Below are 15,090 nucleotides of genomic sequence, written 5' to 3'. Positions count from 1 at the left end.
CTTCTGCATCCCATCTTTTCCCCTATAATCATATTCTTATGATAATAGGATAGCTCTACCATAAAATGGAATACAAATCTCCTTAGATGGCGCAAAGCTCTGAGCTGACTGAATTGGACAATACTTTTGATTGTGCATCACAGCGCGAGAAGACGGATGGCCAGATGTGGGGCCCCAAAGCCTGGGGATCCTCCCCCTCAGCCCCTCCCAGAAGGGGAACAATTAAATGACTTTTAAAGCAACTGCTTTCTTTGCCTATTCCACACTTCTCCCTGGCTGAGCAGGGCTCACAAATTGGTGTGTTGAACTTTTTACGAGGACTAAATAGCTGCCAATGAAAGTGTAAATGACGCTGTGGTGAATGGGGCCCTGACAATGACTCTGCAGTGACAAGGCCTCTGACAGACATAATGACCATTGTCACGGCTGCTGTCATCTAGAAACCATCAGGGCTCATGAATCCAAGAAGCCAGAGGAGGCGTGATCATTGCTCTTTATCTCACTCCGGCCACATTTTCTCTGTGTATTACTGCTTTATATCCATGTTATCTTTTATATTTATCTCTATTGCTCCTCTTTTAATGCATTTTATGTCTTTCAGTTTTAGGAAAAAACAGATTATAGACAAGCATAAAATATATTTGAGGAATCTCAGCCATTAAACACAAACTTTTGGGACTGTTTTTAGGCATTTCATAGTTTTATTATGGACAAATTATTATTTAGACACTGCTATTTCTGGACCAAAACGTTTTAGATTGGACACATGAGAGTGTGAGAGTGAAGTTTTAAGCATAAAAGACAAGGGTTGCAAAAACATCTTATTTTCTTAGGTGTCAGACAAAAATCAAGCTTTCCTTAAACCTTTCTTATTCTGCAAAAGCTTAGTTTCAAGTCTCCTCCCTCACTATTGTCCCAGGGGGCCAGCATGTCAAATTTCCAAGCAAAATATACCCTCTCTGCCGGCTTTTGAGACCGCACAATTCTCATCTCTGGGAATTCCAGCTGGCTCTCATGGGGAAGGAGCCCAGGAGGGCCCGGGCCGGGAGCCGCTGCGTGGAGCGCCGGCAGGAGTCCACCCAGACTCGGGGGGGGTAATTGGTTTATCCCGCCGCCTGGCCTGCTTTCCCATGTGGGCCACTGCTGTGGGGAGGCCCAGGGGTACAATATGGAAACAGCATGATACCCTCCAGTGCCGAACAGGCATTCACGGCTCCGGCTGTGGAGAACAGGGACAGGGTCCGCAGGACACAAAGCTGAGCAGAGATGTCTCCTGGCTTTCAAAAGGTTGCCATTTGGTCTCCTTTAGACGGTAGGCGCCATTTGTGTTTGGACATTTGAAGTAATTACATTTCAGCTCAAGGCTTTTTTTTGTAAATGTGCTTCTCAATTCAAAAGTTAATTAGTTTGAGAGTTTATCTAAAGCTCTATAATATTGTTTTGACTCATGCACCTGCTGGAAAACTCAATTTTCCTAATGTCCTTGTGTTCTTAAATAATACACAGAATCAAGGAACTACAAAAACAAAACCAGAATGTGTTTTTCTAAACTAGAGACTCAGTTTACTAATCATCTACAACTTGGTTTGATATTAAATTGACCTTTAAGCTAAGCATAATATTATATTCTGTACAAACTTTGTTTTTAAAAACAAAATCCAGCACTCATAGAGAATCAAGAGACAAGTTACACACTGTGGCTAAAAAAAAAAAGTACCTTAAATTATATGAAAAAGTCAAATTTTATTGTAAAGCAAAGCATATCAAGCATATCAGTGGCACATAAAAAAGGGTTATATTGTGACTTTAGATGATAAATCCACCTAATGATTTACCGACTTGAGTCTCATTTCAGAATGAGTCGAATCTTCCTGTCGCCAAGTAGCAGTCTGCAAAAACAGGATACATAGTTTGTAATCTGTTCAGTCAGTATTGAATCTTTAATCAAAATACAAAAACCGGGATCATTGTATAAAGTGTATGTTGTGTTGCACCTACCGAACCAGTACTGCTGCAATCAGGCCTCCAGTGATGGGACCCACCCAGTACACCCAGTGATAAACCCAGTAGTTGTGCACTATGGCCGGACCAAAGGCTCTGGCTGGGTTCAGACATGTGCCAGAAATATCTCCACTGAGAAAAGAAACAGGTATTGGATTTTTCAAATAAGTTCCCCAATATGAAAATAAAGTGTTTATGCTGCATTTGCATCACTACTGGAGCATAAACATGAAACATGAAAATGCAAACAAGATGTGATATTTCAAAATGTCTCACTTTGGCAGACCTGTTGAAAATAATGAATGCATATTTACATGATATTAAGTCATAAATTAAAGGATTTTACTGCAACATATCATGCTCTGCCATTTTATTGTAGAAAGGAACTTCTTATGCACAATTCTCTTCAATAAGTAATACTTTCGAGGCGGCAGTGGCTCAGTCTGTAGGGACTTGGACTTGGTCTTGGAAACGAAGGGTCGCTGGTCTTGGAAACGAAGGGTCGCCGGTTCACGTCCCGATCGGACCAAAACAAAATATGGAGTGATCTGGTAGCTGGAGAGGTGCCAGTTCACCTCCAAGGCCACTGATGAGGTGCCCTTGAGCAAGGCACCTAACCTTGAAACTGCTCCCTTGGCGCCGGGTACCTGGCAGCCTCTCTGCTCTGCCACCTCTCCTATCTGGTTGTGTGTGTGCATGTATATCCTCCCCTGTGTGTGTAATGTGTGTAAACACAACAGAGTGGGGAAAGAAATGTCCCTGTAAGGGATTAATAAAGTTTATCTTCTTCTACTACTCACCCAGCCAGAATGTTGATGATAACAGTGCAGCCCACCATAAATGGCACCATAGGGCTTCTGGTGGTGGTGTTGACGGCCCCCAGCAGCACCACCATGGTGACGAGGCAGGTCATAGCAACCTCTCCAAACACAGCGGCTCCAATATCACTGTCCGTCTGCAGCAGAGCAAACGCAGCCCCGCTGGCTTTGGAAAAGTTTTCCCTGGAGGTCATCACCTGTTGGCATCAGTTCAACACAATTAAGAACTTTATTTTGGACATATCAAACAGTCAAAGATGGATGTTTAAATGACATTAGGTTCACCTTTGCCATAGCAGCTCCAAGCACACCTCCAACCAACTGCGATACAAGGTAAGGAGCCACCATGTTCAACTCCATCCCTCCACAGAGATAAATGGCCAGGGTGAATGGTGGGTTGAAATGGGATCCACTAGAGAGAACATATTCAGGACAGAAAATTCAGTAATGCAGGAAAACTTCTTGGTGTTGTTTAGTCATGTTGTCTTCAAGCTTTTAAAGTGGTACAAGTGATTTTGAAAATGCAATTGATTAGTTCATGGGTAATCAGGGCTGATTCACTTAAATGGCTCTTTTCTTAATTTCTTTTTGCAATATTTTAGTTTTTGAAAAGACATAAAAACTAAAGAAAGAAAACAAAATCAACGTTTTACTGGTGATGATGAAAATGCAATTATTTGGCAATACTTAGATTTAATGCAAGTATAATTCAAATGTAAACAACAGTAAATGTATCAAGAACAAATAAATGAAACTGGAAACATATTTTGAGAGTCAAATGTGCTTTTGTGAATGATATAAGGGCAGAGTGGGTTGTAGCCTGTGCTTGTTTCAGATGGTTCTTTTATATACAAATACCATTGCTCTTTTAACAAAACTGTTGTAATGTGATGAACAGAATCATGTGAAAAAAATATGAAGTTACAAATGACTAATGTCACCTGGATAAAAAAGACTTACTAAATTGGCACTCAAAGCCACCAGATGAAGTGTTGAAAAATCCTGTTTCTGTACTTACATGTGTAATGCATCATTGTTCATCCAACATACAGGAGTTCATTCCATGCAATCTAAAGAAAACATGAATTATTCATGCACATACATTTGCTTAATGTATCTGAAACACCCGATGACCCTCACCTGATTTCAGCCATGCAGGCCACCATGACGGCTACAGCCAGCCCGTGCACCAGAGCCGGCTGAAGCCTCCCTGCAGACTCCACATTCTCTATCACCGACACACACCCGATGAACACAAAGAAAGTAGTTCCCACCAACTCGGCCAGGCAGGGCTGAAATAACCTCTCAAATTTGTTTGGAGGTCTCGCTGGAGGAGGCTTAGTCTCTAAGGACATAAGAGACGTCCCGACTTCACCCATCTCCATCTTCTCTATAGCCATGAGTCTCAGGGAGGTCTGCCTGTACGAGCTGAGGATGTTACACTGAGCGTACTGACCTGAGGTGAGATTACTAATATGTCTTTTCCTGCACATGGACTTTGGTGCGTGAGGTTAATGTCTAGTTAGAATAGCTCCACTGACCTGACATGAACTCAACGACTCTTTTTTCGTATTAATCCAGCATAGTCTGGTCATCTCACGCCCTCCCATAACTAGTGCACATGCAAAAAAAACATGTTTTCAGATGCTACTTTTTTATGGCAGGGTCAAAGCCGAACACATTAGTGTCCATGGCAAACCATGAAATGAAATAATGGAGAAGATGGTGCAGAGTTTGCACACAGACTGCTAACACAGCACACATGGCCTAAAACACATGAGTGAACAGCCATTTTCAATTATTTGCTGTTTTTATACTAAATATTGTTTTAATGTAAAGGGTGTAGGCTTATACAAATATTTGAAGGTTTTCTTATGGAAATATGTCTGCACATGGGTTGAGATCCACCACTCCTCAAGATCCTTTGGGTTTATATACTATAAACCTACAGAAGCTTGTGAATAGAAACCTTTGTTTATCTCAGAAAAGTTTCCTGCGCACCAACAGATAAAGTAAACAAGGCTCTTAAGATGCAAATGATTGTCATACACCTGACCCGCAAAGCCCTCACAATCTCACACAGCCAAGATAAAGCACTTGAGCCAACTTCCCTCTGGACGCAGGTATAGACGTCCCATGTCCTGTTAGAGCAAACATTGTTTCCCAACAGCCACACATGCTTTGAATAAGTAAACTCCTCTTAATGTACAAGAAATCCATTCTGAGTATGCTTGTCTATGTTTTAGGCCGTTTTGTATGTATTGCTATGTGTCCTTCTTGAGGACCAAAAAAGTCAATGTTATCTATGAACAAATGTCACACACTGCTTAAAAAGACGTGCATGTTTTGGTCGATGCACCATCATCAGAAGATCAGCATCTCCTGTGCAAAAATCATTTGAAAGAGCCTCTTAACGAGAAGCACATTAAAATTGAATTTCAACCTTTTTTGGAGCGGCACATCTCATTCTATCATTTGAAAAGCATGGATACAAGAGTGCAAACCCCTTTACAATCATTAACTGCTATCAGTGGCAAAACTTTCAAAGCAGCCCTACTAAGTAAAATGTGAAAGAAAATGTAATAGCTAAACAAGGATTAGATACCAACTAAAACAGGAACAAATCAAGCCTCACATTATTTGACAGATGTTAAACGGTGCCAATAGTTTAGTCTTTAACATCAACAAGCCAGGGTTAAAGTTCCTTGACCAAGTTTCAAAACGTTCCTCTTTTCTCGCATTTACCTCCATTTATTGGGATCATATAGGCTATCACTATTAGTCTTATGACAAACAGTTCATAGGTCCCACGGCATTATGCTGCGCAGACAGGAACGCCTTTACAATGTTGTTATATACCCTCTTTATGGCAGATAAAACAAAGGTTTGCCCTATGTCTTAATAACAAGCATTTGAGCTATTATTGGCTAGAATATCATAAACTCAACCAAACTCAACTCAAAGGTCCATAAATGGTATTCACTATTACTTCTAATGCAGGGAAACTGACTTCCAATCGCTATTGAATTTGGGTTGGTGCAAAAATAGGAGGTGGATATTATAAAACCAATATTATCTGTATGTTTAGATACTACTAGGGATATATATTGAATGTGTTTCATTCCGATAATAATAACCAGTACTCGAGTTGAGGGGGGATGAGGGGGGATGGCATCCCCCCTGAAATAAAAACGGTCAAAATCATCCCCCTTCTAAAACTGCCATTCCCGCTTTCCATCCCTTATGTAATTTTATCAATGAACGTGGCACTGGTATTACTGCTATTTCAACATTAATTTTGCACATTTTCAGTAAAATACCGTGGGCGAGGGAGCACGCACACACGCAATGACATTTTTACCAAGTCACTGACGCTATACTATGCGAGTGCCCTAGAGGGCGCCAGAGCGCCGTGATGCGCCTGTTTGATCGATGCCAGAAGTACTAGTACTAGCGCAGGTAACGGTCATCACAATGGCCAAGCAACCAGGAGGACAACGCGATCTGAGGGACTTCATATTTAAAAATACTAAAAATAACATTTCAGGTAAGTCAAGAGTCAGTAATCTTCAGTCATTACTCACTACTTTAGTCACCAAAGGTGGAATCTATGGACATAAGCAGTAATAACAACTTAGTTTGGAGTTTAGCTACGTTTTTCTCTCGTGTTAGCTAGCTGGTAAGACTCAAAACTAGGGATGCACCGAATATTCGGCCACCGAAAATTATCGGCCGAAAATGGTTAAAAAGACCCTTTCGGCTTTCGGCCGAAAGGGTTTTAGCATCGAAAAAATATCACCGAATGTCAGAACAGGCTTACGTTGGTAACCTAACGTGTTGTTGTGATGACGTAATAAAGACGCGGCGACCATGCTCGCGGCTGGCTCACAGGGGGGGGGGACATTGACCTTTGTCATCGAGATTGCCTTGAGCCTTTAACAAATCGTATTAAATAATCTGATGATAGACTGTAAACAGAATAGCTGAAATTTTAACAAACTAAATAACTCAGTTACCTCTAATCATTAACCCATGTTTGTATAATGTAGTTAACTCCGTGTGTTGCTGCTAGCATACATAACACCTGACGTGGAAACGTTACTCCTGGATGGGGCTACAGAGCTGCTAGAAAGACGGTCGAACCCGGCACATTCCTCCGTCTGCATGCGGTGCACTTTTGCTAAATGTTTAGACAAATTGCTCGTGCTTACATGCTAAACTCTTATTGCACTTATGGTAACAAGTATTCTCCACATCGAGACGGGTAAAGTTTAACCACACCTCGGAGCGCGTTCTCTCCGCCATCTCCGCAGTGTGCTCCGCTGCATGTAGCAGCTGCGTGTGTGTAAACTGCCCCGCCCCCTCGCACACACACGGGGGAGAGAGATCTCGTCTGATCGAAAATACATCATAGACGCATTTGTTGTCTTTGCATATTAGAAACGAGTTGGCGACACTAAGACTGCGATATCATGTTTTTTAGCAATAATACATGACATATATAAATGTACTGTATGCATTCAAAAGTGCTGAATAAATGTTTTATGGACCCATAAGAGTGATTATTATTTAAGTTAAGTTTTGCCATAATCATGTCTATTTCCATAATCAGGTAGCTGAACAACATTGGTAAAAAATGTATACATTATATATATATATATTTCTATTAATCATTTTCGGCCTTTCGGCATTCGGTTTTCGGCCAACTGTTTCCTATTTTCGGTATCGGTTTCGGCCAAGAATTTCCCATTCGGTGCACCCCTACTCAAAACTGTTGATGAAATGATACCACCAGCACCAGAAGAGCTGAAACCCCTCCTTCAAGCAGTGAACACTTTGGTCATCTCCACAGCTGAGTGTGAACGTGGGTTTAGTCAGATGAACATTTGAACCACAACTAGAAGCTCCCTGGAGGTAAAAAGCATGTCAGCCTTGCTTTTCATCAAGTGTGTTGGCCCTCCACTGAACAAGTTCAGACCAGAGGTATATGTCAAGACTTGGCTTCAAAGCCATTGCTTAGCTAACAATCCGAAAGCAAGAGCCAGAAAAATTGAGACCAAAAAACATGATTATGAAAATCTTTGGAAACTTCTATGAGATGGGGGAGAGTGGAGTAGGCAGCCATTGACAACATTGGTCCTATTTTGTATTATCTGTATAATCTTTTAATATATTTTGTAAACAATTTCAATTTGCACTTAATGCCCTGTTAAAAAAAGTAACATTGGGAATGTTAACATAAAATATTTGTATTTGAACTGCAAGAAAAAGGTTACCGATCAATATTTTTCTAATTTTTTTCCTCAAATTGTTCATGAAGAATTTACATAATGATTTAATTAATTAAGATACAAATGTAACCCTTTAGATACCAGTTTTGATCGTATACCAGTAACTGATTTTTTGAAAAAATACACTATAATTCAATATTCTAAAAACTATTTTGACTTTATTATTACTGTAATCAGTTGATCCATCTGAATAATAAATGAGGAACTGTTAACCACAAGATGTCAGAACACATATACTTCCATTATAACCACATTTTTGTATTCCCTCCCCCCCTTTAAATTAAAGTGAAAAAAAGATTTTGCACTAATTGTCCTCTGCATTTGAATCTAAATGTTAGTGGTGCCATGGCAGCCCGGGACCGACTCTAATTCTGAGGTGCCTTGGTCAAGAGCAATGAAAGGAGTATCTGAACATCCATGTTGTTTTAGGAGTGTATAATAATTATCTTTGTGCTGGTTGGTCTCCCACCCTCTGCGGGTTATCAGCATGAATGATGTCCCCATATGATAAAATCCACCATCCCCCCTGATTTTTTTTTACAACTTGAGTACTGATAATAACCATTAGAGTTGAATTATTCTCCAATGATATTATATGAATTATATTTCCAGATAGAGCCTGTCATTACAGAGCAAGAGCCACAGGGGGGCAGCAGAGTGCGTATCATGTGTCTATAAGCAAAGCCTATGAGAGAAACACATTAAACTGCTTACCTTGACGAAGACTGACCGTGGATCAGTGCTATGTATGCCATTAAAAGACTTTGGTCCGTTTTTGCAACTTATCTTTGTTGGTAAAGTTTAGTCTGTGTAATTCAAGTTTCTCCAATTTCACCCAATACATTCAGCAGTTTATTTTAAATATCCAGCAGACCGTAACACTAAGATACGATTTTCTACAGAAAACCACTTTCTATAGCCAACTAAAACGAAAATGACTTTGCCACGACCATGAGAGACCAATAGCTGAGTCAAGGCTTTTTTTCTCCCTTTTCTTGTAAAGGTATCACATGTCACCATGGGGCTGTGCAGCTTACAGTAGGGAAGTAAAGGCACTTCCTCCTTCGTTCCTATCGCACTGGTTGCAGACAAACCAGTCAGTTTAAAAGGAAGAAGCCGGATAATCGTGGCAATGTGGATCTCGAAAGCTTTGAAGTGACTGTTTCAACTGACTTTTCGGCGTTTCTTTCTAGGGCCAATGACACCGAGTTTAATCAGGAAAAGGCATCCAGCTGTGGTGCGTTAAAGTGATCCGAGCGCAGACCTTTCTGCCACAATGGCTGCGACGTAGCGCAACTTTTGGATCAGCGCTAGATGATCGACAGCAGTGACTTTTACACACGAGCAGGAGACACAGAGGAGGAGAAACATGAAGAAACAGTTTAATCGCATGAGGCAACTCGCCAACCAGACTGTGGGAAGGTGAGAGATTGTTTCAACAACAAGGGTTGTTTGCAACTTGATGTCATACATGTTTATTCTGGCAGGCAAACTCTGTTACTTCTTAAGGTTGTTCAACATTCAGTGTTGTTCTTCATACGTCTCCCTTGGTGTCGGAAGGGCTGGACTACGTTTTTGCGTAATAAATACCTGGGTAGGCCTAGGTTGTTTTAGGAGAATACAGCATTCGTTTGCAGGTGAATAATGTCAAAAATAAACTAAACCTGCCCCCCCACAGGTCACATGAACTTTGATTTATTTAACAATACCATGAACAATACAAGACTCTTCAAAATGTGGATTGTTATCCATATTTTGTTCAATAAAGTAGCATATTAAAGGCTTTATATTCTCATTCTATCCATGTGGAGACTAGTGTGTCTAGTTAAAAAGTCAGTCACAATTTAACCCTAAAAAAGTAGAAGAAATGCCCATCATACATTCTTCAAGTCAAAGATGATCTCTTTAAATGCCTTTGACCAGAACATTAAAACACAAAATCATCCATTTTAAAATAACATAATTTCATATTATGTGTTAATACTATAATAAAATACAGCTAAGAAAATAAAATGCTCTCAGTTAAGATGGTATATTAAAGGGTATTTTTGGCAATTTTGTGCTCCCAAGAATAATTCAAACCAATAATTGATTATCTAAACAGTTCCCTTTTCATTTTTCTTCAGTTGATCAATTGTTTGAGTCCTATTAAGATAGATTAATGTCACTATTTAAAATGTATTCCTATCTATCTGTGTCAGAATACAGACGGACAGGCTGTGCACCCTTCAGTAGATGATGTCATATTACCATTTTCAGTTACTGTTATTTCTGTAGATAAGGGTGTGCACACAAACACATACTTCTTGAAGTGTGGTGACACTGGTTGTTAATTGACACACACACCCACACACATATCTATACCATCTCCTCTCCCCCTTCATCTTCGTCCCCACAGGGGTTTCCCGCCCTGTTCTCTATCACCAGCCACCACTGAGACCATAGTCTCTTGTTATTACTGCATTAATGGTAACTACAGATGATGCCTTCAAAATGACCTTCTAACCAATAGCCCTGTAGCCATTGGCCTAGGATTCCTCATGCATTCCTCCATATGTTGTGTAAGAGCCATAAACTCAAGTCAGCAGAATAACAGACTGGTTACTGAGAGGCAGAAACACACACACCCACTGAGTGCCATTTGAAGCTCTGCATGACTCAAGTAAGTTATAGTGTTATACGAATAAATGGTTGAGATTAGCAGCGTTGTTAAAGGCGGGTTGAGTCAAACTATGAGGTCAGTGATCAGTGCAAGTAACTGCTAGGTCAAATCAGTGTGTCAAATGTCTAAACATGTGTTTTTCTTAGTTCAAATAGACGAAAAAATGCCAATCACAACTTACCAGATCCTAGAATGACATTTTCAAACATCTTATTTTGTCTGACAAAATTGTCCCAAACCCAAATATAATCAGTTCATTAGATTTAGGACTTTTGTTAAGACTTATGAGACACTTTTTATTTGTGATTAGGGCTCTGGGATAGAAACATCAAACACTCAAATATTTACTTAAAGACCAATTGATTTATCCGTTATGAAAATGATTGCCGATATATTTTTCTGTTGATCGCCTACTCAATTAAGAGACACGTTGTTGTTGCTGTACATGACTAAAATAAAGGAAATTATAAAGTCACATCATTATGAATGTTCATAAATCCATCGGGCTTCAGTGGTGTCTATTCTCAACAACAACAACCCTTCCCTTAATACACAGTTTTCTATCTGTTAGGGCAAACCGATACAGAATACCATCCAACACATACAAGCAATAACAGACTTTTAGATTGATTGCCACAAAAGCATTAGGATTATTCCACTTTTAATTAAAAAAAACAGTGAATTTGTGGACCCCATGACAATATGTGATAACATGGTTGTGTGTTTCGCACAGGAAGGGCCTGGCACTGAGTGTTTTTGTGGAGTAAGCATTTCCACGCTTGTTGATGGGGACACAGCAGAGGGCTGGGGACGTCACACAGCCACAGACGGGTGTTTTTATAAAAAAGAAGAAGCAGTTTGATTTACATGTCGTTGTTGCACTGTGGTTCAAGCTTGCAGGGTAGCAGGGTTTGTGAATTCCTGCATACCTCTGGAGACTTTGGCGAGATAAGCTCACACAGAACACTTTCAACAAAACTCATAATACTTGAACACAGACACGTTTTTCAATTTGTTATTCTTTCTGTTTGATTAGATTTCGCATCAGTAATTTAAAGTTAATGATCACACGGTTACCATTTCTACTCTTTATGCCTTTTTGTGTTTTTTGCTCAAAGTTTTCTTTTAAGGTCTGGGCATTGTGGGAGTCTATTCTTAGAACAATAGCTGCCAGCTGGAGCTAAACTGCACTCCAGTCAAATCAATGGTGATTCAATATTGATAGGAATCTAAAGATTGCTGTAGAAATCCAGTAAAGCATGTGTAATGTGATTGTGTGGATAAGTGTAGGTTCTCTGCTGCAGGTCCTATATCATTCAATCACATATAGCACGTAGTACATATGAACTGTTGACGTAACAATATGTGAATTTGTAACGTTTCTGATCAAATAAAACTGTATGGAGGATTAGGAATCTTACCAGGCATTTGATGCAAACACTACTATTTCCATTATCAATAAATCCATAGATGTTCTTTTTTAATAATTTGATCCAGATTATGTCAGCAAAAGGAGAAAATACCCATCAAAATATCTTAGAACCAAATGTGACGTCTTTAAATGTCTTGCATTGTATAAACAGTCAAAAACCCAAATAATTTCTATTTACTAGAGGACCAAGGAAAATGGGCACTTTTACACTTTGTGCACCAAAAGTGTATCCTCAGTATGAATACAAGAACTTATACTGTGTGCCAAAAAAGCAAATCATTGATCATACATAATGGAAAATATGTATAAGAGTCTGTGACCAGTCGAAAAGAAGATTTGTAGTTATGGTACAAGCTCCTTTCTGCAGAAGCCAAAGGCGTTTTCCAATTATGTTTAAGTCATAGTGAGGTAAGCCTGAATACGTAGGGTGTCATTTATAGCAGTATTAGGTAATAGCTCCTGTCTGGGAGAGGGTTAATTGATTCCTGTGAGATTTAAATCTATACTGTGGGCCTGCTCTGGTAGAGGAAGTGGAGAAGTCTTCAGGGATGTGTGTAGAGGTTATACATCGGAGGTCAATGCATTTCTTGGATATCGACAGGATGAACGATATGCTTGTTTGCTAGTCTCGCTAGCTCAGCAAGAATATGAAAAACGTAAAATATGTTTTTAAAAGTTTGAAGTCACATAAAGAAGCAAATGCGTGTCTTATTTCAGAGGTTATTTTTTAGCGTTTGATCAACATTACAGAGTGATGTCACTATCCTGTTTTCTGCTGACTCTGCTACAATTTGCAGTGTGTTTCAAACCTCGCCACTTGGCAACCCTTCTCCACACAACTACACGCACACCTTCTCCTGTTGCCATAATAAACAAGGTACCAATGACACAAGAGGAAGTGTGTGTTCGGACAGGGTAGAGGAATCCGTCAGGTCTCATGGAAAACAGCCATGGGCTTCTGCATTTGTGAAAACATGTTGAGTATGTGTGCATAAATGATACCCAGTATTTCACATAGGCAGGTCTACCGTGTGACAACATTAGCTTGTTGATTTAATGGAATTATGAGCTTTTTTAAAATTATAATTTGCTGCAGGCACTAACTGCAGACAGGTTGGGCTGGAAATAGTCTTCTGCTTTAATTTGATGGTGTCGATGCCATCTGTCTGTTTGAGTTTGAAGAGCAAGTAATGTCTTGCTAAATTTAAAATACAGTTCTCGTGGTCTATTTAAAAGAAAGTGGGAAGTGTGTGAGTGAGACATTTTTAAATACCGGTTTATATATTCTTTGAGCATTTAGTTCAAATTCATTACCAAAGACAGATGTGTCTCTTCTGGGATTGCATTACATTGTTTGGGGGTTCATGGTTTCCTGTCTTATCTCTATGTCGAGGGTGTGTTTTTCAATGCCTGTGTTTTATTTCTCTATTTGTTGTCAGTGTTTGACCTTTGCCTTCTTGTTTGTGTTTCCCTCAACAGGGCTGAGAAAACTGAGGTGCTGAGTGATGACCTCCTACATGTAAATATGACATCTTTCTTCTCTTTAAAATCAACTCTCAGGGGGCTCTTTAGACACAAACTGTATCTCAAGGTAAAGTGTTGACTGTATACTAGGAACAAACAGTTGCCTCACATTGTACAATACAACTGAAAAGCAACATTTACCATATCTCGTGTTTTTAGAATCAGTAAAATGCATGGGTAATTAAAGGACTCACTAGTTCTACTCACAGGCTCTGCTAAAGTCATCATTCCTGAGCATGTTAAGGCCAAGTCTCTCTGCAGTCTTGGAGTACAACTGCCGGCATAAAACCTTCAGGAACGCCTCTCCAGCTCAGGGGTTTGCCACTGAAGGAAAAGTGCCTCATGGTTTTCCGCTCAAGGCGAACCCTGGCAATAGTGTGTGTGTGTGTGTGTGTGTGTGTGTGTGTGTGTGTGTGTGTGTGTGGTGTGTGTGTGTGTGTGTGTGTGTGTGTGTGTGTGTGTGTGTGTGTGTGTGTGTGTGTGTGTGTGTGTGTGTGTGTGGTGTGTGTGTGTGTGTGTGTGTGTGTGTGTGGTGTGTGTGTGTGTGTGTGTGTGTGTGTGTGTGTGTGTGTGTGTGTGTGTGTGTGTGTGTGTGTGTGTGTGTGTGTGTGTGTGTGTGTGTGTGTGTGGTGTGTGTGTGTGTGTGTGTGTGTGTGTGTGTGTGTGTAGTGTGTGTGTGTGTGTGTGTGTGTGTGTGTGTGTGTGTGTGTGTGTGTGTGTGTGTGTGTGTGTGTGTGTGTGTGTGTGTGTGTGTGTGTGTGTGTGTGTGTGTGTGTGTGTGTGTGTGTGTGTGTGTGTGTGTGTGTGTGTGTGTGTGTGTGTGTGTGGTGAAACTGTGAGATCACTGCTAGGAAAAGTGTGTGAAGAAAAACAGGAGACTGAAAAACAGAGGTTGTTGAATGTAGAAAGAAGCTTGTGGGAAAGGAAGAGTAAAGGTGAAGTCATGGAAGTTTTATGACATGAAGAAGTGAACTACGAACCCTGTGTGGTTTACAAACACAACAACACTCAGCTCAAACACTTGGTTGTGAGCAAACTCATTACTTTTTTATTTAATAAGCTAAAGAAGCTCAATGTTTTTGCTGTAATCACGACAGACAGCTTTAACAGCAGTATAGTTCAATTAAGTGATGTATGTTCACACGATTGTCCCAAAAGAGCACCGCACAGACCGACCCAGCCCTTTCAGAGAATGCGTTCTCTCGTCTTTGGTCCTCGTCATGAGCGACAGGAGCTTTGTGCTGCGTTAGACATTCCTTTAGCTGCAGCTCTCAGTGAGGAATGTGACTGTCAAGCGGTCAGCATAGTGGAAGTGGCTTGGATGTCTTTTGGGCCTAACAGCTCAAGCTTCAAGTCAGAATC

General features: G+C 40.3%; 2 protein-coding genes across 5 annotated transcripts in view; one reads left to right on the top strand and one right to left on the bottom strand.

The window, feature by feature from the left end:
* Positions 1-1,758: 1,758 nt before the first annotated feature.
* aqp8b (aquaporin 8b) lies at positions 1,759-5,222 on the bottom strand. The gene is made up of 5 exons (XM_034220152.1): positions 3,960-5,222; positions 3,105-3,231; positions 2,802-3,016; positions 1,999-2,133; positions 1,759-1,889 (listed from the first exon to the last, which is right to left on the bottom strand). Exons 1-5 carry the CDS (start codon positions 4,310-4,312, stop codon positions 1,847-1,849), a joined length of 873 nt encoding a protein of 290 aa, XP_034076043.1. The 5' UTR covers positions 4,313-5,222; the 3' UTR covers positions 1,759-1,846.
* A 3,883-nt stretch (positions 5,223-9,105) lies between these two features.
* arhgap17b (Rho GTPase activating protein 17b) overlaps positions 9,106-15,090 on the top strand; it is a 22,325-nt gene continuing 16,340 nt past the window's right edge. For 2 of the 4 annotated variants that reach the window (XM_034220145.1, XM_034220147.1), the window contains exons 1-2: positions 9,106-9,532; positions 13,684-13,723. In XM_034220145.1, the coding sequence (XP_034076036.1) occupies positions 9,480-9,532; positions 13,684-13,723 (93 nt within the window). In that variant the 5' untranslated portion in view covers positions 9,106-9,479. The remainder of the gene's footprint in view (positions 9,533-13,683; positions 13,724-15,090) is intronic. The other 2 variants (XM_034220146.1, XM_034220148.1) reach the window with 2 other exon arrangements.

The sequence above is a fragment of the Gymnodraco acuticeps genome, unplaced genomic scaffold, assembly GCF_902827175.1.
Source record: "Gymnodraco acuticeps unplaced genomic scaffold, fGymAcu1.1, whole genome shotgun sequence".
Taxonomy (NCBI): domain Eukaryota; kingdom Metazoa; phylum Chordata; class Actinopteri; order Perciformes; family Bathydraconidae; genus Gymnodraco; species Gymnodraco acuticeps.
The sequence above is the reverse complement of the archived record's forward strand: the minus strand, read 5'-3'. Positions and strand labels throughout refer to the sequence as shown.

Bases quoted from the DNA above. Each gene is read 5' to 3' on its own strand.
- aqp8b (XM_034220152.1), bottom strand. From the start codon at position 4,312: ATGTGCAGGAAAAGACATATTAGTAATCTCACCTCAGGTCAGTACGCT. The intron at 3,017-3,104 runs GTGAACCTAATG...TGATGCCAACAG, and splicing joins TTGGAGCTGCTATGGCAAAG to GTGATGACCTCCAGGGAAAA. The intron at 2,134-2,801 runs GTGAGTAGTAGA...TTCTTTTCTCAG, and splicing joins ATCATCAACATTCTGGCTGG to TGGAGATATTTCTGGCACAT.